General features: G+C 52.0%; 1 protein-coding gene across 1 annotated transcript in view; it reads left to right on the top strand.

Annotated features, from left to right (window-relative positions):
- ARHGAP39 (Rho GTPase activating protein 39) overlaps window positions 1-20,725 on the top strand; it is a 249,453-nt gene extending 228,728 nt beyond the window's left edge. The window contains exons 7-11 of the mRNA XM_063131197.1: window positions 3,495-3,568; window positions 10,958-11,157; window positions 13,128-13,219; window positions 14,402-14,571; window positions 17,636-20,725. Coding sequence (XP_062987267.1) covers window positions 3,495-3,568; window positions 10,958-11,157; window positions 13,128-13,219; window positions 14,402-14,571; window positions 17,636-17,830 — 731 coding nt within the window. The 3' untranslated portion in view covers window positions 17,831-20,725. The remainder of the gene's footprint in view (window positions 1-3,494; window positions 3,569-10,957; window positions 11,158-13,127; window positions 13,220-14,401; window positions 14,572-17,635) is intronic.
- Window positions 20,726-21,883: the final 1,158 nt, after the last annotated feature.

Here is a 21,883-nt window from a genome sequence, read left to right as displayed (position 1 = left end):
ACCTTAGGAGAGGTTGGGAAAGACCCCAGCAGAGCCGGTGGAGAAGTGCTGGCCGGGGTATTTGTGTAGGGGTTGGACGTAGGGGAAACGGGGGCGTTCGGTTGAGGTGCTGATGAAGGAGCTGGGGCTGGTAGAGGCAGAAGGAAGTGGAATAACGTGTGTGTGTGTGTGTGTGTGTGTGTATAGAAGACCTATGTTCTCATGGAGCTGATCTTCAAATGATAGCACTCTTCAAAGACTTAAAAGGTTGTCACACAGAAGAGGGCCAGGCTCTCTTCTCGATCCTCCCAGAGTGCAGGACACGGAAGAACGGGCTCAAGTTAAAGGAAGCCAGATTCCGGCTGGACATCAGGAAAAACTTCCTGACTGTTAGAGCAGTACGACAATGGAATCAGTTGCCTGGTGAGGTTGTGGGCTCTCCCACCCTAGAGGTCTTCAAGAGGCAGCTGGACAACCCTCTGTCAGGGATGCTTTAGGGTGGATTCCTGCATTGAGCAGGGGGTTGGACTCGATGGCCTTGTAGGCCCCTTCCAACTCTGCTATTCTATGATTCTATGATCTGCTTCTGTCTGGGCTGTCGGTCCTCAGTTTGCAGATCGGGTTTTATATGATGGAATGCCCCCCCCCTCTCTCTCTCTGTAAAAATCCCTGTATGTAGAAAACTAGATGTCAAGGGCTGCCGCTGACCTAGTTTTCTATCTGCGAGGTTGATGCCGATGGGGCACTCCCTCCTATATATGCCCTCCTCTGCAGACTGAAGTGGTGCAGTCTAGACAGAGGTTCACTAGTCTAGCCAGCCCAGCAGCTGCTGGGTGGGGACTGGGAGGCTTGGCCGGAGCCAAAACCTCCGTGAGAGAGTGTGGAGGAAACCCGAAAGGGCAGGATCCCTTGGTTCGCTGAGTGGCGGTCAAAGACTCCCAAGACACCATTTCTCTCATCTTGGAAAAGTTTTATTACGAGCAGCCTGCAGTGCTGCAAGGTGGCAAACCCTAGAGCAGCCTTCCTCAACCTGGGGCGCTCCAGATGTGTTGGACTGCATCTCCCAGAATGCCCCAGCTGGCTGGGGCATTCTGGGAGTTGTAGTCCAACACATCTGGAGCGCCCCCGGTTGAGGAAGGCTGCCCTAGAGGATCTGAAGGACTGCCCACTAGTTGCAGGCAAAGCTAAGATACTTATAGGGTAACATCCTCAGAAGCAACAACAGAACTTCCTCATATAATAAACCAATCATAATACAGTTTTGCAACACAGTAACCGATGATAAACAAGGCATTCATGCATGTGCAGAGTGCAGATAATTCGAAGACTAGAAAAACAACATGTAGATGGGTATTGCAATCCTGGAACATCTGTTCCTTTGTGGTTACTACTCTTCCTGTCCTCACTGGGAGGCTCACACTCTGACTAATGTGTCAACACTTCTTGATGGTTGAGCAAGTGTTGCTCAATATATTTTCAGCTACAGTTTGGATCAAATTGCTATAGAACTTAATTTCTAATAGAAAGGCCTTGCATCAAAACAGGGTGGGCACAGACAAAACAGCCCATTCACACATTTTCTCGACGGAGCCAGATGTGAACAGGAGGGGGAGGGGACGAGGGGGGGAGACATGCTAGAGTCACCGTGGAGGGATGTCCGCCATGGCAATTCCAGGGGCGTTGTTTCACTTGGCGGCGAAGGATTCAGGGGCTAAACCACAGGCTTTGTAGCGGACGACGGTGTTCTTCGAAGGAAGGGAAAGAGTGCAGTCTTTTAACACCCGGCTACTGATGTTTCGCGCAATCCCTACGTTCACCTGGGAATTTGCCAGCAGTCAATGAGCCGCGTGTTGCTGGTGCGAAAACGCCCTTGGTTTTGGCAAGGCAGAATCCAGGCTGGGAGCAGCTTAAATTGTGGGGTGGGTGGGCATAAGTCGTTATGGGCAAAAGCCCCAGCATCATTGGGTGCAACCCTCAGTGCCCCTTTCGTTGTCCGGAACTTGTTCCACGCTTCAAATGCGGCTGTTTCTTCTTTTAAGAACTCTGGGGGTTAAGAGGCATCGCTCCGAAGAGGCATAGCTCAGGGTAGTGCAGCAAGTGGTTCCATGCGCCTGCCAATCCTAACCGCTCTTCACCCCTCCACTGCCACCATTTCAAACGGGGGTGGGTGGGCAGGTGGCAGGGAGAGATGGATCACACACACACCTCGGGCACCTTGTGCCTTGAAAACGAGGGATAGCGTTGCGTGGGATGACAGTAAGCCTGAACTGCAGTCCGGTATGGAGTTTGCACATCTGAGAACAGCGGGGATGGCTTTGGGCAAGCCTGGGGGCACTTGCTCCCCATAGATTTGGGCCATACGAGTCTGTGGACGGACAGTCATGTGCAACCCGGAAGTCATTCAAAATGCCCGTCGATGCCGTAGCTGGGTGACACAGCACGCATGTGGCTTGCCAAAGGTTTGTGGGTAGCAGAGCGGAGCTGGGAAGGAGGCATCTTTCTGGCGGGTGTTGGAAAGTCTCTGCCATTCATAGCTGTTGACCCTGGGCTGCTTGGTCCAGTGGTCAGACCCAATGGCCCCGTTCAGAAGTCACCTTAAACCATGGCTTTAATCATGGTGGTTAAACCAGAAAGCCAGGCTGTGTTCAGAAGACACCTTAAACCATGCCTTTAATCATGGTGGTTAAGCCAGAAAGCTGGGCCGTGTTCAGAAGACACCTTAAACCACAGCTTTAACCATGGTTCACCGTGATTAAAGCTGTGGTTTAAGGTGTCTTCTGAACACGGCCCGGCTTTCTGGCTTAACCACTATGATTAAAGCCATGGTTTAAGGTGTCTTCTGAATGGGGCCATTATGAGACAACTCGATAGATTCAGCTCCTGGTGGGCCCTAGAATGCCCCTTGGAAGTATCCAAAGTCTAGAGCAGCCTCTCCCAACCAGGTGACCTCCAGATGTGCTGGACTGCAACTCCCATAGGCTGTGCTAGCTGGGAATGATGAGTGCTGTAGTCCCAACACACCTGGAAGGCACCAGGTTGGGAGACGCTGCTCTGACCGAATCCGAAATGAATTCACAGCCTCTGTTTTATAGCGGTGGCCGGAAGCAGCTTGCCGGAGGGGCCAAGAGACCTTAGGGTGCCCTGGACTTCAGCAGGTAACGTGATACCCTGGCATGTTGCTGGTATGCGACCCTGGCCGAATCCACTGCTGGAGCAAAAGTCCACTCAAGGCCTTGAGTCCTCTTGGGTGGCGGCTGCCAGGGGCTTCTCACCAGAAGGCCTAGCAGGGCGGGTTTCTCTGCCGTGGGAATCCAGCTTTCATTGTGCCGCTCTGGTTGCTTCTGGGGGTTGCTGCTTGGGGTCTCTCCTGTTTGCCTCTTTCTCTTTGGGTGGGGCCCTTGGATTGTCCCAGCTCTGACTTTCTCTCTCTCTCTCTCTCTCTCTCTCTCTCTCTCTCTCTTTTTCCCCCTCTCTCTTTTCTCTCTCTCTTTTCTCTCTCTCGTTCTCTCTTTTAGGGGTGGCAATAAGTACTTATGCCAAGTATTGTTACAGCAAGCTCCAGAAAGCAGCGTTGACCGGAGCCAAGAAGGTATCTTCACCCTCTCCCTTTTGCATAATCTTTGCATGTGGATTTTAAAGGCACTTGGACGGAGCTGATAACGAAGTGGGAATGAGGGCGTGCGTGTTGGTCCAACCGTTAAAACAGGTGATGGTGCCCCAAGACGTGTTTCCAGATGCCGTTTGGTTGCTTAAAAACACCCTGCAGGACACAGAACAAACTGATGAGAGCCAGGGTGTAACACACACACACACACACACACCAACCACCCACCCCTCCTGTTCTGTTCCTCATGTCTTGGCTCTGGTGATGGCGAGGATGGGGTCCTGAGCTCTGATCCTCATGGAGTCCCACCAGATGAGACCTTCATCGTTCCTTCTGTGACGGTGAAGAGGTGGGCGGAGGGGGCTTTTGCTTGCATCCAGTTGCCCTCCTGGGGGCTTCTCTTGGGTTAGGAAGAAGAGGTGAGCTATTTGCATCCTGTTCTGCTCCAAACTTTCTGCATCCAGCCCTTAATTAAACCAGGCTGCTTTAATAGCAGGAGAATCCCCAGATCTCGCCAGCCAGAGTCCTTCGTAGGGAGAGAGATGTCTGGATGAAACGACCAAGAGCCCTTTTCATCCTGCTGTCCTTTCAGTTTGAAACTGAACCCCAAAACCAAGCCAGTTAAAGACAGCAAGGAGAGGACGTCAGGAAGATCTTGCCACTCTTCAATGGACAATGGAACCAGTGACCTAGGGAGGTGGTGGGCTCTCCCACACTAGAGGCCTTCAAGAGGCACCTGGACAACCACTTGTCAGGGATGCTTTAGGGTGGATTCCTGCACTGAGCAGGGGGTGGGACTCGATGGCCTTGTAGGCCCCTTCCAACTCTGCTATTCTATGATTCTATGATTCTAAGAGCTGCCTTGGGTGTGGGGGTGGGGAGTCTTGTGCAGGAGGAAACAGGAATCAACTTTGCTTTAAATCGGCTACCTCGTTGGCAGAATCACATGCAGTCTGAAGGCTATGTAAGGGATAAGAAGTCCTAGCTGCTGACCCAGGCTTGACTGCACATCCTCAAGGGGAGGACTTGAGGAGTGCAGTGGATTCCTGCCTTGAGCAGGGGGTTGGACTCGATGGCCTTGTCGGCCCCTTCCAACTCCACTATTCTGTGATTCTATGACATTGTCCTGATTTAAACCAGGGTCCGCCAGAGGGCGCCTTCCCGGCCACAGCTGTTCCGCCTTCCCAGCTATTAAGCTCTTCACCCAGGCAGCAGAACTGAACATGATGACTCACTGATCTCCCGTTTTCATTAGGACAAATGGCTGCGGCGCCTGCTTCCCCCCCCCCCTTACACTTGGGCAGAGCGGAGAGAGAATGTGTATTGCAAGGGCTCAGGAGACATCTGGGGAAAAGAGCAGAGCCAGAATAACGCACGCTTCAAAAGCTGACGCAAGCCGACCGTCAGGAGAGGAAAGAGACCTTCAGAAAAACCCAGCGGAGGGACCTGGGACAGGCTGCAGGCACCATGGCATGGGGCTGGGAAGCCTGAGCACTGACCAGACAGGCATCAGAGATGCCCGCTGCCCTGCCAGGACAGGTGCCATCTTCTGCTGCCGCTGGTAACTGTTAGATCAGACCTGGATTAAACCCACCTTCCCCAGCCTGGTGCTGCCCAGGTGTTTTGGACCCCCAACTCCCAGCATTCCTAACCATTGGCCATGCTGGCTGGGGCTGGTGGCGTTTGCAGTCCGAAATGTCTGGAGGACACCGGGTTGGGGAAGGCTGTTGGTGATACAAATTCTGGGTCTGTCAACAGCCGTTAGCTGTGATGGCTACACAGAGGCGCCTGCTTCAGAGGTAGGATATTCCATTCACCTGGTTCGCACGACACAAGGGTGGTTAATAAGCCCTGGTGACTGGGCTCAGAAAGTCATAGAATCATAGAATAGTAGAGTTAGAAGGGGCCTACAAGGCCATCAAGTCCAACCCTTACTTTTCTTACTTTTGTAAGCCGCCGTGAGAGCCTTTTTTGGCTGAATGGCGGCATAAAAATCCTTAAATAAAAAATAAAAATAAATAAATAAATAAAATAACCCCCCTGTACAAGGCAGGAATCCACTGCACTCCTCAAGTCCTCCCCTTGAGGATGTGCAGTCAAGCCTGGGTCAGCAGCTAGGACTTCTTATCCCTTACATAGCCTTCAGACTGCATGTGATTCTGTAGAAAAGCAGAATTAAGCTTCCCGAGAACCCTTGTTTTTATTATTTTAAAAAACACTGCATCAAACGTGTAGCCCGTATGGCTGCAAAGATGTGTTTTAAAGTTTGTGGAATCCTCCTGGAATCTCTGATGCCAGAGGAGGCTGTGAAATAAGATTTCTCATGGCCAGGGCCAGCTTCGGTTCCTAGAGTTCCTTAGCCTTTCCCGTCACTAGCAGAACCTGTTTACGTTATGCAAAGTGGCAAAAGCACACTGCATATATTACAATATTTATTTATTTATTTATTTATTGCATTTCTATACCGCCCAATAGCCGAAGCTCTCTGGGCGGTTTACAAATTTAAGACAATTCAAAACAGAACGATAGTATAGAACCATAATATAAAATACAATAGAAAAGCACAACCAAGATAAAAACAACAACACAGTAGCAATGCAAAAAATACAAATTTAAAGTACAAATTTAAAACAGCGAAGTTAAAATTAATTTATGGACTGTTAAAATATTGGGAGAATAAAAAGGTCTTACACCTGGCGTCTAAAAGAATATAATGTAGGTGCCAAGCGAACCTCCTTAGGGAGCTCATTCCACAGCCGGGGGGCCACAGCAGAGAAGGCCCTGCTCCTCCTGGTAGCCACCCGCCTCACTTCCTTTGGCAGGGGCTTACGGAGAAGGACCCCTGAGGATGACCTGAGGCAGGTAACTCAGTGTTGCCCAACCTGGTGCCCTCCAGATATTTGCAGTGGAGGCTGTTAGCACCGGACCACCTTGGAGAAGAGAAGCCTGGAGAAGAGAAGATGGAGGGGAGACATGAGAGCACTCTTCAAATACTTAAAAGGTTGTCCCACAGACGAGGGCCAGGATCTCTTCTCGATCCTCCCAGAGTGCAGGACACGGAATAACGGGCTCAAGTTACAGGAAGCCAGATTCCAGCTGGACATCAGGAAAAACTTCCTGGCTGTTAGAGCAGCACGACAATGGAATCAGTTGCCTGGTGAGGTTGTGGGCTCTCCCACACTAGAGGCCTTCAAGAGGCAGCTGGACAAGCATCTGTCGGGGATGCTTTGAGGTGGATTCCTGCATTGAGCAGGGGGTTGGACTTGATGGCCTTGTAGGCCCCTTCCAGCTCTGCTATTCTATGATTCTATTCTATGAACTCCTTTAGAGTTCTCACTAAAACCCGGAGCGGATTCACCACCCCACTGAGATCAGAGCCACCAGCCTCCACTGACCACAGTTTGAATTCTCAGCATTCCTAACCCTTTGGCTGGGGACTTTGAAGGGCCCCCAGCGTGGAGAAAGGCAGCCCTGAAGAGCAGAAATAACTGGGTCTGCTTCTGGCAAGTGCAACTCACATGTTGCAACCCGCATGTGCACGTGCCATATAGATATAGATATTTGCAGAAAAGAGTTGTGGCGCTGTGTCTGCACGTCCCTTGGGGTTGAGAGAACAGAAACCGCTGCTGCGTGTTCTGCGTGGTGGTGGGCGTGATTTCGGAAAGGCGCGCAGCAACGCCCCGCACCCTTTCCAGAAGGAGAACTACAGGCCCGATCCCTGCGATCTGCTGCTGACGTAGCTTTCCAAATGGTTAAAACGATGCCAAGCTTGCGAAATGCCCGGCAGGTCTGTCGCTTCCCCATCAATAATGGAAGAGGATGAAATTTTAACTCGGCCTGAAGTGCGGCACGTGTGCTTGCGCGGGGGATGAGGGGAACGGTGTGAGAGCAGGAGGGGGGGTCTCCTTTGCACAGCTCTCACTTGACAACCCCCCCACCCACTTACCCAAGGCAGCCTGCCCTGGGCCCTTGCCCTCATGTGCACGGATCATGCCACCTTAGCTTCGCACAGGAAGAGGTGACGGCGCTTTTTGGTAGTAGGACAAGGTCCCCAGACCTTCTTGCGCTGAACATGATTCAGGCACATCCTTTGGGAATGAACCCTACGCAGGCCCAAATGCTGGTTGTTCCCCCCTAAACTGGAGAAGAAGACTGTGTTCAGGGAAAGAACCACGCAGCAGATGCTATGTTTTGCTGCACCTGGACTTGAGAAGCAGAGGAAGACCTTGAACTCTAGCAGTTTCTCCCAACCCAGGAGACTTGGCACGCCTGGTCCCCTTTTGCAAGAGAAGGAATGAGGGTCCAGCCTCTTCAGCCACTGCTCTCCTCTGGGGCCTTCCCCGGGGCAAAGGACAACTGTCCTTTTGTTTGCATTGGCAGGTAGGGGGGGAGGGTGGATGAATGGGCCCAGTGGGAGAAACCCAAAAACCTTGCTCTATAGGGACAAGTATGAGCACTGGGTGGACGGAGCTGGAGCGCCTCCCAAAGTTTGGTGATTGGGGGGAGATTCAGGACAAATAAAAGGAAGGCCTTCTTCGCACAGTGCATAGTTAAACTATGGAACTCACTACCACAAGATGTAGTGATGGCCGCCCATTTGGATGGCTTTAAAAGGGGGTTGGATAAATCCCTGCAGGAAAAGGCTATCCATGGCTACTAGACCTGATGGTTGTGTGCTATCTCCAGTATACGAGGCAGTAAGCCCGTGTGCACCAGTTGCTGGGGAACATAGGTGGGAGGGTGCTGTTGCACCATGTCCTGCTTTTTTGGTCCTTGGTCGACAGCTGGTGGGCCACTGTGAACAGAGCGTTGGACTAGATGGATCCTCGGTCTGATCCAGTATGGCACTTACGTTGTTATGACCCTTCTAAGAAAACCCACCTACTTCCCCTCACCAGCTGACCCCTTGACCGCTTTCTCCATCCTTGTCTCCCGATCGTACGAGCTGTTGACCCTTTGCCCCCAAACGGTGCCCTTTCTGTGTTGCAAATGTTGCATCCCACCCAATTGGCACCACAGAGGCCTTTGCACGGGAGTCCTGGCGATGCAAAGGGAGAGGCCACAGATGCCACGTTTGCCGGACTTTCGCCTTTTGCATAGCTGCTCCTGGTGATTCCTCTTTTGGCCTCCCAGAGTAAGGCTGCCCCCCTGTGGCCAAAGTCTCAATTGCTTGGACGAGACTTCTCACACTCCGAGCGTCATCACACAGGGGGAAATCACATTTGCTTAACGTCACTTCTCCGCCCGCGAGTTGGTCCCTCATTACTTCCTCTTTCGAAAGAGGAAGTAAACAACGTGCCCGTGGGCCGTTTTGATCCCGCTGCTTCTCCTGCACACAGCAGGAGATAGCGGAAACTTCCATCTTTAAAAATAACCCAGACTTACTGGGGTGGCACAAAGAAAGCTAGAAGGGACGGGAGACCCGCAGGAGGTAGACAACGTCGTGGGAGGGGCTCGTGAAAATCCGTGAGTGCCCAGGAACGAGCGTGCAACAAAACCCTCATCTGATGATGCGCTGTGCAAAATCACTGCTTGCTGATTCCAGAGATTTTTTTTAAAAAATGGATGACCACTGGGTTGGCCACTGGTACATTGTTCAAGACCCACTTCCTTGAACCGGCTTTCTGAGCGTGCCCATCTCTCCCCACCAGTCTTGCAGCAGCTGTGTGAATCCTGTAGGAAATAAAGCCACAAGCAGCAACTGGATTTGTTGGTTTTATATCCTGCCTTTCTGCCAAAGAACGGCCCTCCAGGCAGCTAACAATAAAACCCCGGATTAAAACAGATTCCAGCTGGACATCAGGAAAAACTTCCTGACTGTTAGAGCAGTACGACAATGGAATCAGTTACCTAGGGAGGTTGAGGCCTCTCCCACACTAGAGGCCTTCAAGAGGCAGCTCGACAACCCTCTGTCAGGGATGCTTTTGGGTGGATTCCTGCATTGGGCAGGGGGTTGGACTAGATGGCCTTGTAGGCCCCTTCCAACTCTGCTATTCTATGATTCTATGAAAACCTTAATTAAAAGGTCACATTAGAAAAACAAATTAAAAATGCGATTAAAAATTAAAACACAAAATAATCCCTTTTATTATTGACCATCAATATAAACTCAGCCATTTAAAAAGGGTACTTTCTTGTGTGAACATCTCGATGCGTCTTGAGTTCCGAGACCCATGCCTGATGCTAATGAGAAAATCGGAAATTCTTGGATTCCTCCTGGGCTTGTATCCACCCTCCCCCCCCATAGCTGCCCATGCATAGGGTGACCCTATGAAAAGGAGGACAGGGCTCCTGTATATTTAACAGTTGTATAGAAAAGGAAATTTCAGCAGGTGTCCTTTGTTTGCATTTTATTTATTTATTTATTACATTTCTGTACTGCCCAATAGCCAGAGCTCTCTCTCTCTGAATTTCACTAGGTTGACCCTATGAAAAGGAGGACAGGGCTCCTGTATCTTTAACAGTTTCATAGAAAAAGGGAATTTCAGCAGGTGTCATTTGTATATATGGAGAACCTGGTGAAATTCCCTCTTCATTGCCACAGTTAAAGGTGCAGGAGCTATCCTAGAGTGACCAGATTTAAAAGAGGGCAGGGCACCTGCAGCTTTAACTGTTGTGATGAAGAGGGAATTTCACCAGGTTCCCCATATATACAAATGACACCTGCTGAAATTCCCTTTTCAATACAACTGTTAAAGATACAGGAGCCCTGTCCTCCTTTTCATAGGGTCACACTAGCTTTAACTATTGTGATGAAGAGGGAATTTCATCAGGTGCTGCATGCATGCAAATGACACCTGCTGAAATTTCCTTTTCTATGCAACTGTTAAAGATACAGGAGCCCTGTTCTCCTTTCCATATGGTCACCCTATTTATATCCTACCTTACTTTCTCTGAGGAACATAAGGCAGTGTACATAATTCTCCCTCCATTTTATCCTCACAACAACAACCTTCCTTCTGCCTGAGGGTCCATGACTGGCCCGAAGTCACCCAGTTATCTTCATGGCTGAGTGGGGACTAGAACCTGGATCTCCTGAGCCCCAGTCCAACACTCTAACCACTACTCCCTACTGGCACCAGTGGTTGGCTCCCTCTGTGTAAAAAATTTAGTTTGTAAACTCCTCAGGGCAGAGCCCTCTCTTCTGATTACTTTACTCCGCGCAGAACCAGGTGTTCTTCGAATTTCTCTTTGGCCTTTCCGTTAAGCCCAGTGCCCAAGGCGGCTCAGGCACCTTGACGGTGCCGTGGAAATGGTGACAACGATCCGGCGGCTGTGCTCCAGCCCCATGGGATGGCCGCTCGGTCTGGACCAAGCCCTGTAACACACCCACACCCCTGACCCCTCTGCTTATGCCGCCTGCGTTTCCTGTAGGGCCTGAAGAAGCCAAACATCGAAGAGATCCACCATGCCAAGAACGCCGTCTTCAGCCCTTCCATGTTCGGAAGCTCCCTGCAAGAGATCATGAACATGCAGAAGGAGCGGTACCCGGACCGCCAGCTCCCCTGGGTGCAGACGAGGCTGTCGGAGGAAGTGTTGGCCCTCAACGGAGACCAGACCGAAGGGATCTTCAGGTAAGTCCTGCCTGTCTCTCTCCATTACGGGAGCCGGGTTCTCCATGGTCGATGAGTGCCATGAAACCGACACAGCACGGTCAGGGACTTGTAGTGGGCAGGTAGGGCTGGTGCAGTCCTCACGTTGCGTTGTTGAGCTTGCGGGGAGTCCTGGTCTCCTGAAGGCTTCCTGTGCTGCTTAATCTGTGCACAAATGCCAGCGTGGTGCAAGAGTTGGAGCATGACGAGGAGGGGAAGGGCGGGCTGGTTCACAAGCGCATGCGTGCACATCACACGACTGATTACCTGTGGACCACTGGTAGGTGAAGAGACCCTCTTCCAAAGCGTGTCGTCTGCGGCACGGGTGAGTCTCTTCCCCCATTCCTTCCCATTGTTATTCCAGTGGGTCGCTGTATCTCGTGTTATGTTCTGCCTGCCTTCCTGTTTGACTTAGGGTTCGCATCTTTTTCTTCTTCTGCAGCAGTTGCCGATGCGCACGTGTGCATACTCTAAAGGATTAAACCACAGTCTAAGAAGGGACCTGGCTGCAAGGGCATGGGCACATTACTGTTACGGTTTTTGCCGATTGAATCCATGCGCGTATGCGCTCGTGTGCATCAGTAACGCATAAGGCCAACTGTAAACTGCAGCAATCTGTGTATGTGCAGCCGTCTAAACAAAGCCTAGGAATAAAAAAATGGAAGAGCCGTGGGTCGTCAGAGAAGTAGGCTGCTCTGTGAGTGAGGGTAGGTAATTCAGGACTCCCGTACTCTGGGAGAGATTTGTAGCTTGAAGCGATACAAATAATAATAATAATAATAATAATAATAATAATAATAACTATTTCTTACTTGCCTCTCCGTTTGGATCGAGTCAGGAAACAATAAGTATAAAATACATAAAACTGAATTAAAAACATAGTATACATTATTAAAACATCCTAAAAGCATCCTAAAATTCCACTGGATAGGCCTGCCGGAAGAGATCAGTCTATATAGCTTTCTAAAATGCTAAAAGACTGTTAAGTTGGCGAGTCTTCCTCCGGCAGGCCATTCCACAGTCTGGAAGCCCGGTCTCTGGTGTTTAAGCTCCCATCACTTTGCGCAACCCGTCGTTTTGCGTGGTCTTGGGCCCAAGGAGTGGGCGGCTGAGCCGTGTATGGCAGACTTCGTTAAGTTGCAGAACATTTTTCCCACATGGGAGGAAAAGTGTGTGCGGTGCGCCCTCGTGTCTGAAGATTGCACTGATTTCTGTTCTCTTGCATGTACACATCTTCTGCTGTCCGAAACCACAGCTTTCGAGTCATCGCCTGCCTTATTTATTTATTTATTTATTTACAATATTTATATGCCGCTCCCCATTCAAAATTTCGGAGCGGTGTACAAGATAAAATAAAATAAAAACAGGATAACACACCTTAAAATAGATTTTAAAAGAAGCAAAGTGAACCGTGGCTGGTCATGAAGGGAAGGCTTCCTGAAACAATGACGTTTTCAGGAGGCACCAAAAGCAAGACAAAGTTAGCGCCTGCCTGACCTCCAGAGGCAGGGAGTTCCAGAGGAGCGGGGCTACCACGCTGAAGGCTCTTTGGCTCTACCTTTTTGGTTTGACCTGTGCCAGTTGTCCTTGACGGGATCTCACGTCTGTGCGGTCCAACAAATCATAGAATCATAGAATAGCAGAGTTGGAAGGGGCCTACAAGGCCATCGAGTCCAACCCCCGTGCTTTTCACACATGAGCGTGTGTGCAGGCGTACGCTTTCCTCCTCCTCCTCCCACGTGGATATGTTTAGGGCCAAACGAGATATTAATTGCCCCAGTGCAATTTCATGGACGTTTGCAGGTGGGCAGGGGTGTGACATTTTTTTTGTTGCGCAAAGAGCAGCCACAGATGAGCCTGTGCAGCCTCGAGGCCGAGGAATGGGGAGTTTTAACTCTCTCTCTCTCTCTCTGTGTCATGTCTCTGGGAGTGTCTTTTCTTCTCTCCTGCAGAGTCCCAGGAGACATCGATGAGGTCAACGCCCTGAAACTGCAAGTTGATCAGTGGAAAATACCCACTGGGTTGGAAGATCCTCATGTCCCAGGTGAGAATTACACCTGTGCAAGGACAGTCTGTAGGGCGCCCAAAAACCCTCTGGCAGGCTAGCCCTGAACTGGGTTTGGCCTGTTGCCACCTTGCCTAGATCAACCAGACCCAGGTGCGAAAGACACTTCGAGTGAAAGGAGAGAACGCCTGAGCCGAAGGCTTTGTTTTTGGTTCCAGAACTGAATGGAGCTCATGGTCTTTTCACGCAAAAATCTACTCCTAGCTTCCTGAAGCTCTCTTCATTCTCTCAGTGTCGTTATTGCTGCTGTTAAACAATTGGGAGTCAGAAAGCCACCTGCCTGGCGGCTGCAAATCAGCCAGGGATTTGCCAGTAAATGCTGAGCCATCTTTTTCCATCTCTAAGATGGAATCATAGAACAGCAGAGTTGGAAGGGACCTCTAAGACCACTCTGGGACGATCGAGAAGAGATCCTGGCCCTCTTCTGTGTGACAACCTTTGAAGTATTTGAAGAGTGCTATCATGTCTCCCCTCAATCTTCTCTTCTCCAGGCTAAACATGCCCAGTTCTTTCAGTCTCTCTTCAGAGGGCTTTGTTTCCAGACCCCTGATCATCCGGGTTGCCCTCCTCTGAACCCCCTCCAGCTTGTCTGCATCCATCATCATCATCATCTATTTATTTGTTACCCGCCTCTCCCTCTGGATCGAGGCAGGGTACAACACAAATAGAAACACCATAAAGGACACAAAAACTAATTCTTGAAGTGTGGAGCCCAGACCTGGACGCAATACTCAAGATGAGGCCTAACCAGGGCCGAATCGAGGGGAACCAGGACCTTGTGTGATTGTTGCCTCTGATGGAGAGGACTCGCTTGCACTGCAAGTGTCTGACCTTGGCTCCCTCTGCAAGACCAGGGGCCCGGCCTGTGTCCCTGCTGCCTTGTCATAGAATCATAGAATAGCAGAGTTGGAAGGGGCCTACAAGGCCATCGAGTCCAACCCCCTGCCCAGTGCAGGCATCCCTGACAGAGGGTTGTCCAGCTGCCTCTTGAAGGCCTCTGGTGTGGGAGAGCCCACAACCTCCCTAGGTAACTGGTTCCATTGTCGTATTGCTCTAACAGTCAGGAAGTTTTTCCTGATGTCCAGCTGGAATCTGGCTTCCCTGCTCCCCTTCTTGTGTTGGGGCCTGCGTGGTTCAGCCTCTTTCTGCTCCCTTCCTCAGCCTCCTTGCTGAAGCTCTGGTACCGGGAATTGGAAGAGCCGCTGATTCCCCACGACTTCTACGAACAGTGCATCACTCACTACGAGAACCCCGAAGCTGCGATCGCCGTCGTCCACTCCCTGCCCAGGATCAACAAGATGGTGCTTTGCTACCTCATCCGTTTCCTCCAGGTACGGCAGGGCTGGGTGCAGCTCCAGGCGCTTTGCCCCGGTGCCCAGCGCCCGACACGACACTCTGATGAGGGCAGGAGACAAGGGGTGGTGGTGGCCTCCCCTTAGCCCTTCTGGCCAGCCTCTGTGGAAAGCTAGACACTGGACCGGATGGATCGACATGGGTCTGATCCAGTAAGACATGAGCAATGTGTGAGACTCACAGGCACAAGGTGGGGTGAAGGCCACAAGCTCAGATGGCTATCAAAGGGGGTTCAACACATTCATGGAGGGGAAGGCAATCCATGGCGGCCAGTTGCGATGGCTAGATGTTACCTCCAGGATCAGAGGCTGTGGGCCTCTCAATGCCAGCTGCTCACTATAATTGAGAGAGCCGTTGTGGTGTAGTGGCTAAAGTGTTGTCGAGAGACTGGGGTTCTAGTCCCCACTCAGCTATGGAAACCCACTGGGTGACTCTGGGCCAGTCACAGACTCTCAGCCCGACCTACCTCACAGGGTTGTTGTTTTGGGGATAAAACGGAGAGGAGGAGGATTATGTATGCCGCCTTCGGTTCCTTCGAGAAAAAAAGGAGGGATATAACTGCAATAATAAATATAAATAAATAAATATAATTGCACGCAAGTTCTGCTTCCAGTAGGTTGCTGGCTGGGGCAGTGACCAGGGGTGTTCGTAGGCTTGGCCTCATGGGATCTGGGACCCGGATTTATTTTCCAGTGCCCCAGAACTATTCTCCAGAGCCTGGAGTATCGATTGGTGCCAATAGAAAGGGGTTTTTTTCTCAGTAGTTGCCATTCGGGGGGCAATTTTCAAAGGGGGATTGATGCTGGGGAGGGAAGCGTTGGCTCTCCCATTCCCACATGCTGCAACAATCCCCCCCAACTCCCCCCCAAAATCTTCAGCTTCATAGCAGCTGAGCTTAGAACTACACTTTTTCCATAAGTTTGGAATGAACTGAGCTGGGGTGCAAATTAATTTGGGGGGGGGGGAATATTTGAAATTATTTGGATGAGAAATTAATTGGCTGGCTTTGCCTCCTGTGAAATTTAAATAAACCCTAGTAATTATTTCTAAGTTTGCATGTATTTGCACATTGTTTTGACTTTTTAAATTGTTTTTACTGCTTTTAAATTATATATGAGCCTCGTGTGGCACAGAGCAGTAAAGCAGCAGTTTCTGCAGCCGAAACTCTCCCCACGGCCTGAGTTCGATCCCAGCGGAAGCTGGTTCTCAGGCAGCCGGCTCGGGTCGACTCAGCCTTCCATCCTCCTGAGGTCGGTAAAATGAGTACCCAGTTAGCTGGGGGAAAGGTAACAACGGCCGGGGAAGGCAACGGCAAACCACCCCGCTATAAGGCCTGCCAAGAAATTGTCAGCGAAACCTGGTGTCCCTCCAAGAGTCAGCAATGACTCAGTGCTTGCACGAGAGGTTCCCTAAATTATATATATTGTTTTAACTTGGTTCATGGTTTAATTTGTTTTTAGCTATGGTATATTTATTGTTTTATACTGTATGCTTTTATCTGTACACCACCCTGAGATCCTAATGATATAGGGCGGGATATAAATGTTTTAAATAAATAAATAAATGGGACTAAATTAGGATAGGCGGATGTTTTGGGGTTCCAGTGGACTGGATCCGTGAACCTTTTAAGTGCCTTCTGGCAACACACCTGCCAGTGATTAAAAGCGGGACGCTGGACTGGACGGGCCTTAAGTCAGATCCATCTTCAGGGTCAAACGATGTTCTTTTACTATGTTAAATTGAAATATACATCTAACAGACTGGTAACTCTTTGCGTAACGGAGCAGAGAAATTTCCCCTTTGAAAAAGACTGGCTGAGCCGTTGCTGTTATGGGACCACTCGGCTTGACTCAGCGATTCCCCAGGTGGAGAAGGGGTGGGGCCTGTCTCGGCCAGCCCAGACGCCTGCCCCTTCACTGCCGCTTTTAACCCTTTAGGAGTCTAGGTTCTCAAGGAAACAACATCACACAGGAGATAGGGACCAAACACTTTTATTCTTCACACAAACACACTTTCTTAAGGGTCCACACATCAAGGTAAACACGTAAGAGGTTTGGGGGGGAAACACGGACAAAGGAATGACACACTTCTGACAGCAGGGACTAATACCTCCTCCTCCCCCTTTTGCACACTCAGACCAATTGGATTCGCACTCACTCCCCACTAACCACCCACCAGCTGTAACTCCGGCAAGGTCCCTCAAACTGACTCTTTCCCTCAGCGGCCACATGGGGCTTCCGCCATCCAGCCGGCCCGGCCTGGATGCTCTTACTCATCACGCACTCACCGGACTCCTAACACCCATAGGAAAGAGACCGGACCCTTGGGTGCCCAAGCTTTTTATCCCTTTCTGGGACCCCCTTGTCACCAGACACACCCTGACCAATAGAAACCCCATAGCAACCCACACCTCTCCCGAAGGTAGTTTGAAGAACCTTGGGCTTGACCCTAAAGCGGTAGTGGTAACTGATATTCAACACAGCCACAAAATTATTAAAGGCAGACTACAGGAATATTATGCTATGCTTGATATGGATGCAATTAGAATATCGAGATTCTCTTCTAGCTTTCCTTGCTTAAAATTCGCTCATCAGGAAGAGAAATCTCTCTCCGCAATTACGTCCCCCTTTCTCCATAAAGCCATTACTGATTTGCGTTTCCAGACAATGAAAACAAATTTTAGAGATGGGAGATATAAGAACATCCCCAGAGAGCAACGCTCATGCATCTGTGGAAGTCAGGAGGTGGAGGACATGATCCATTACATACTACTCTGTAAACTCTATCGAAGCCCTAGAGATGAATATCTAAAGAGACACCTAGTACAAGCAGCCAATCTTAATGATATGGATAAAATTATTTACCTACTTACAAATTCATCTGAGTCCATTCTATTAAGCATAGCCAGGTTCGCAGTTAAAGCAGCTCAGCTTAGAACTGCAATAGAGGACAGCGACCTGGTCTAGGAACCAGCTTCAGGGCTCTTGCGTTTGCTCGTCCCTGGCCGCCATTCACGTCTCTCTCCCTCCCGTACCCCGGCAGGTGTTTGTGCAGCCAGGCAACGTGGCCGTCACCAAGATGGACGTCAACAACTTGGCCATGGTGATGGCGCCCAACTGCCTGCGCTGCCAGTCGGACGACCCGCGGATCATTTTTGAGAACACCCGCAAGGAAATGTCCTTCATCCGGGTGCTGGTCCAACACCTGGACACGGGTTTTATGGAGGGGGTCCTATAGCACTGGTGCCGGCGGAACCAGCACGGAACAAAATGGGACGTCGTCAACGACCCGCCACCCCCACCCCAAAGTCAATCAGTCAACGAGAACTATGCTGGACGCAGGAGAAGGAAACATCCGTGGCGTGGCGTGGCCCGCTGCGGAGAGCATGGCTGGACGCCTCTCCCCCTGCGGCCTGGACCAGGTCCACCCTATCCGCCTCCCGCTGCCATCGGGCGTTGCACAGGGACCCCGGGCGCTTCTGTTGTGGACCAAGCGGTGCTGCCCCGGAGCAGAACCTCCCTCTCGGGAGGCCTGCCAGCCCGGCCTTCGGAAGGAGCAGAGCTTCCGGCAGGACTAGGTTTTAATCTGGAGATCGCAAAGAGAGTCTGAATTAATGGGCAAACCTGGCAAGATTCAGGTGGGCTATGAAGTGAGGCAGGAGGGGAAGGGAGGCTCCCCCCCCATTAAATCTGCTTTGTGCTTTCCTGGGAAAGGGGCGCTAGATAAAGGGGTAGGGGCAAAGGCAGCCGAGAGAATGTTTGGAATTGGCAAGCACCCCCCCGCCCCCAAACTGGGGTAATTTTCAAGATGGCAGCTGGATCTCTTTGAGACCAGACGGGGGTGGCTTTGGAAGGGGTGGGGAGAGGCTGTATGCGATCCGTAGAGCCCAACAACACGGGCTTTGCGGAGAAGACGAGGGAGTCTGCCACCCAACCCCATTAGTCCAGACCCTCTTGAGAAGGAAGTGGCTGTTGGACTCGTCGTCGTTGGGCATCCAGGGGGAGGGGAGGTTGGATCAGGCGTGGCCGGACCCTTTGCCCGTGGCCCGCCGGGCTCTTGGCGAGGGCCAGCAGCATACAGACCTGGGTGTGATTTTGTCACCGTCCTCTGTGACTTTCCCCCTTCCCTGTTCCAGCACAATCACTGCCAGAAGGGGACAAGCCATGCCCCCAAACCCTTTCTCCCCCCCCCCATGCCCCACAAGTGGGGCCAGTTACGCTCTGAGCCCCAGCGGCGGGTGGCCGGGACGTTCATCTGAGTTTGTTCGCCGGAAGCTTTGATTGGCCTGGATTTCCTTGCTCACCTCGCCAAGCCGTGCGCTGTACGCGAATGACCTGTCAAACGGAGACGACCCCCACGCCCTCCTTTCCTCGCCTCCCCTGGAGTGGCTGGCTCAACGCGGGAGCCATGGCTTTGATCGGTGGGGGGCAGGAAAGCCAGGTGTGCCCCGGTGGCGCCCATTGGGCCCCCGACCCACACCTGTGTGCTCTCCATGTGGCGGAAGGCGTGGCGTTTCCCGTCACCGCGTTTCACCGTCCCGCGTCCAGACCCCCCGTCGTCTCCTGTGCTTTGCAATTTGGCTTTAAAGACCTGCTGCATCAGGCGCAGGAGATTTTCCCCACGCGGGTTGAAGTTCGAGGCAGGCCAAGGCGAGTTTCCCATTCGGCCTTGAACTGTACGGCAGGCAGAGACGACGTTTTCCCACGTCCTCATTTCCGTGGGGTCCTTCCCCACAAAGATTCTGGAACCTGTTGAAACGGGGGGCGAAGGGCCTACTTGGCACCCGCTTTCCTAAGGCCAGAAATGTCAGAAACATGTGAGAAGAAGTCCTTTCCTTCCAACCTCCCCCGCGCCCCCCAACATTTCCCCCCATTTTAGATCTGCATAATAATATCTGTGCAGCGCTCTCGTTATTATTTCTCCCGTTCTTCTACCGGAGAACCGTTTGCTGTTGATACTTGAGATCATATCAGTTTCTGCCCAAACTTCCAATTTGTTTTCCTCGGGAAAATAACATCAGAGGGCAGTGGGGGGGGGGGGGGAGACCTGTTTTTTCACCCCCTCTCCACCACCACTGCCACCCCATCTCTACAAAATGTTTGGGGGTGACCCTGAGGAGGACCTGCGTGGAAAATGTTCCTTCCAGATTTACACTCGACTCTCCCAACAACAGAAAATCTCATGTTATGTATATGCCTATACAATCCGTGGGGTGGGGTGGGGTGGGGCAGTTTCAGAGGTCTGGCCGCTGTAGGGAGGCTCGTCTTGTGCTCACCCCATACAGCGGGGCAGGGCGGGGAGAGCCGCTTGTGTGTCCCTGCAGATGTTTTAGCCGACAACTCATATCATCCCTGGCCAGCAGAGCCAATGGTGAAGGATCACCGCAATTGTAGGCCAAAACACCTGAAGAGCCACCCCTTTGCCAGACAGGCTTGGTTGATGAGAGTGGGGTGTGTGTGGGGGCTTTCTGTTAAACAGCCCCTCCCTCTTTTGGGTAGCCCATACCACCGACCCAGAGAGCCGTGGCTTCAGTGCTCTTACACCAAGCTGGGGACTCACAAAGCCAACATCTAGGAGCTCCTTCCTCCACGCTCCTCGCAGTGCTGGGGGGGGCATCCTCCCTGGGGGGCGGAGGGTCATGAGGAGGGCCTCCACTCCCCACCACATGTTTCTCAGCCCAGCCCCCGCGTCCATGATCCCTTTCCCCTTGGCCTGGCGCAATATTCAGGAACGGGGTGACGGTGAAGAGCCAGGGAGTTGGCACTGGGCACACAGCGGGGGACACCCTTCCCGGGGTCCACAGCCTCCTAGGCCTTTGGGGCCGGCTTCTTCTGCCGCTCCGCCCTTGACGAGGCCAGAGAAGGGCCGTGGCTGCCTCCAGCGAGCGGCTCCCTGTGCTCCCGGGAAATGGGGTCCTTCCCCGTGTTTCTTTTGCTGCGCGGCCAGGCCTGTCCCCGGCCACCTTGGGCCATCGAGGTGCCCCTTGGAGGGTTTTCCGTTCCTGCCTAGGCGCTGAGCAGTTGCAGCTTGGGTGCTCAAAGTGGCTCTCCTTAGAAAGTGCCTTTGATTCCCACAGGAAACACCCAGAGACGCAGCCACGCCCTCCCTCCGGCCATTGGGCGCCGCTTCTTTTTTAAAGAAACCCACGCACGCGCCACAACAAGGGTCTCCCAACGCTTTACCTTCAGCGGCGGCGTTTCCCCAGGCCTGTTGCTTGTCCTAAGAGGGAGGTTCCCACACGCGCCTTTGCTCTTCAGCTCCCGATGCCCCTCCTTGCCCGATCCGGTGTGTCCAGAGGCCTGTGGCAAAGTAACTTCAGGATGATTGGATGTGTGTCTCGTTCCGCGCCGAGCCGCATACCAGTGTGTGCGAAGTCGGCGCACGTGCGCATCTGTGAAACTCCTTGCTGCAGGATAATGTGATTGCATGAGCGTCAAGGGTCTTTACCAGAGGCCCATCAGGGGCCAGGAACTGTAGTAGCAAAGAAACAACCTCCATTGCATATGGGGGCTGGAGGAGGTGGATGAGATGTTCTTTTCCATAAAGCAATGTTGGGGTGAAAATTTACAGGGAGGGTTGATGGGCTGGCATTGAGGACTCAGTGGGGGGCAGACGCTGTTGGGGAGGGGCGTAGAAGGAAGGTCAAGTGGGACGACCAGGGGCACAACGCGGACGGTCTATTGCCAAAGCAAATCGCCGTTGGTTCTATACGTAACCCGAAAGGGAGTCAACGCCACCAGTCTTCCAATCAGATTCTATCTGCCTACCCATCCCACCCTATCAGCCAGTAGCACTCCCTTCCTCTCCCCCAGCCATGAGACCCGACCCTTCCAAGGTCTTTTTGTGCTAGACCGGCCTCACCTTGACAGTTAGCACCAAAAAAGGGATGCAGAAAAGAGCTTGAAACTGAAGCACCGGAGTTCAGATGGGGAAGTCCATCCCACCAGAGCCTCCAAGGTGCTGGCAGCGACGACGGTGCCGAGGCGGCCTTAAGGTGGATGAACCTGGAATGTGTCCGTGGCCTTCGGGGCAGGGAAATCCCATTCCCTCCCCAGTGTCCTTGGCGTTCGCAAAGAGGCCAAGCCAGGGCTCGCTCCTAGAATACTCTGGAGTTAGCAGGGGGTTGTTTGATGAGAAGATCAAGGTATGGGAGATGGGGAGCCCTCAAAAGACTGCCTGGCCTTACCTGTCTTCCCGTGGAAAGTCGAAGCGGGCAGGACGCTGGAAGCAATTTCTTCAAGGAATTGTGTCTGGCGCTGGGAAGGTGCAGCCGGCCTGGCTGGCTGTGGA

The sequence above is a fragment of the Elgaria multicarinata genome, chromosome 7 (assembly GCF_023053635.1).
Source record: "Elgaria multicarinata webbii isolate HBS135686 ecotype San Diego chromosome 7, rElgMul1.1.pri, whole genome shotgun sequence".
NCBI classification, from domain to species: Eukaryota; Metazoa; Chordata; class Lepidosauria; order Squamata; family Anguidae; genus Elgaria; species Elgaria multicarinata.
The sequence above is the reverse complement of the archived record's forward strand: the minus strand, read 5'-3'. Positions and strand labels throughout refer to the sequence as shown.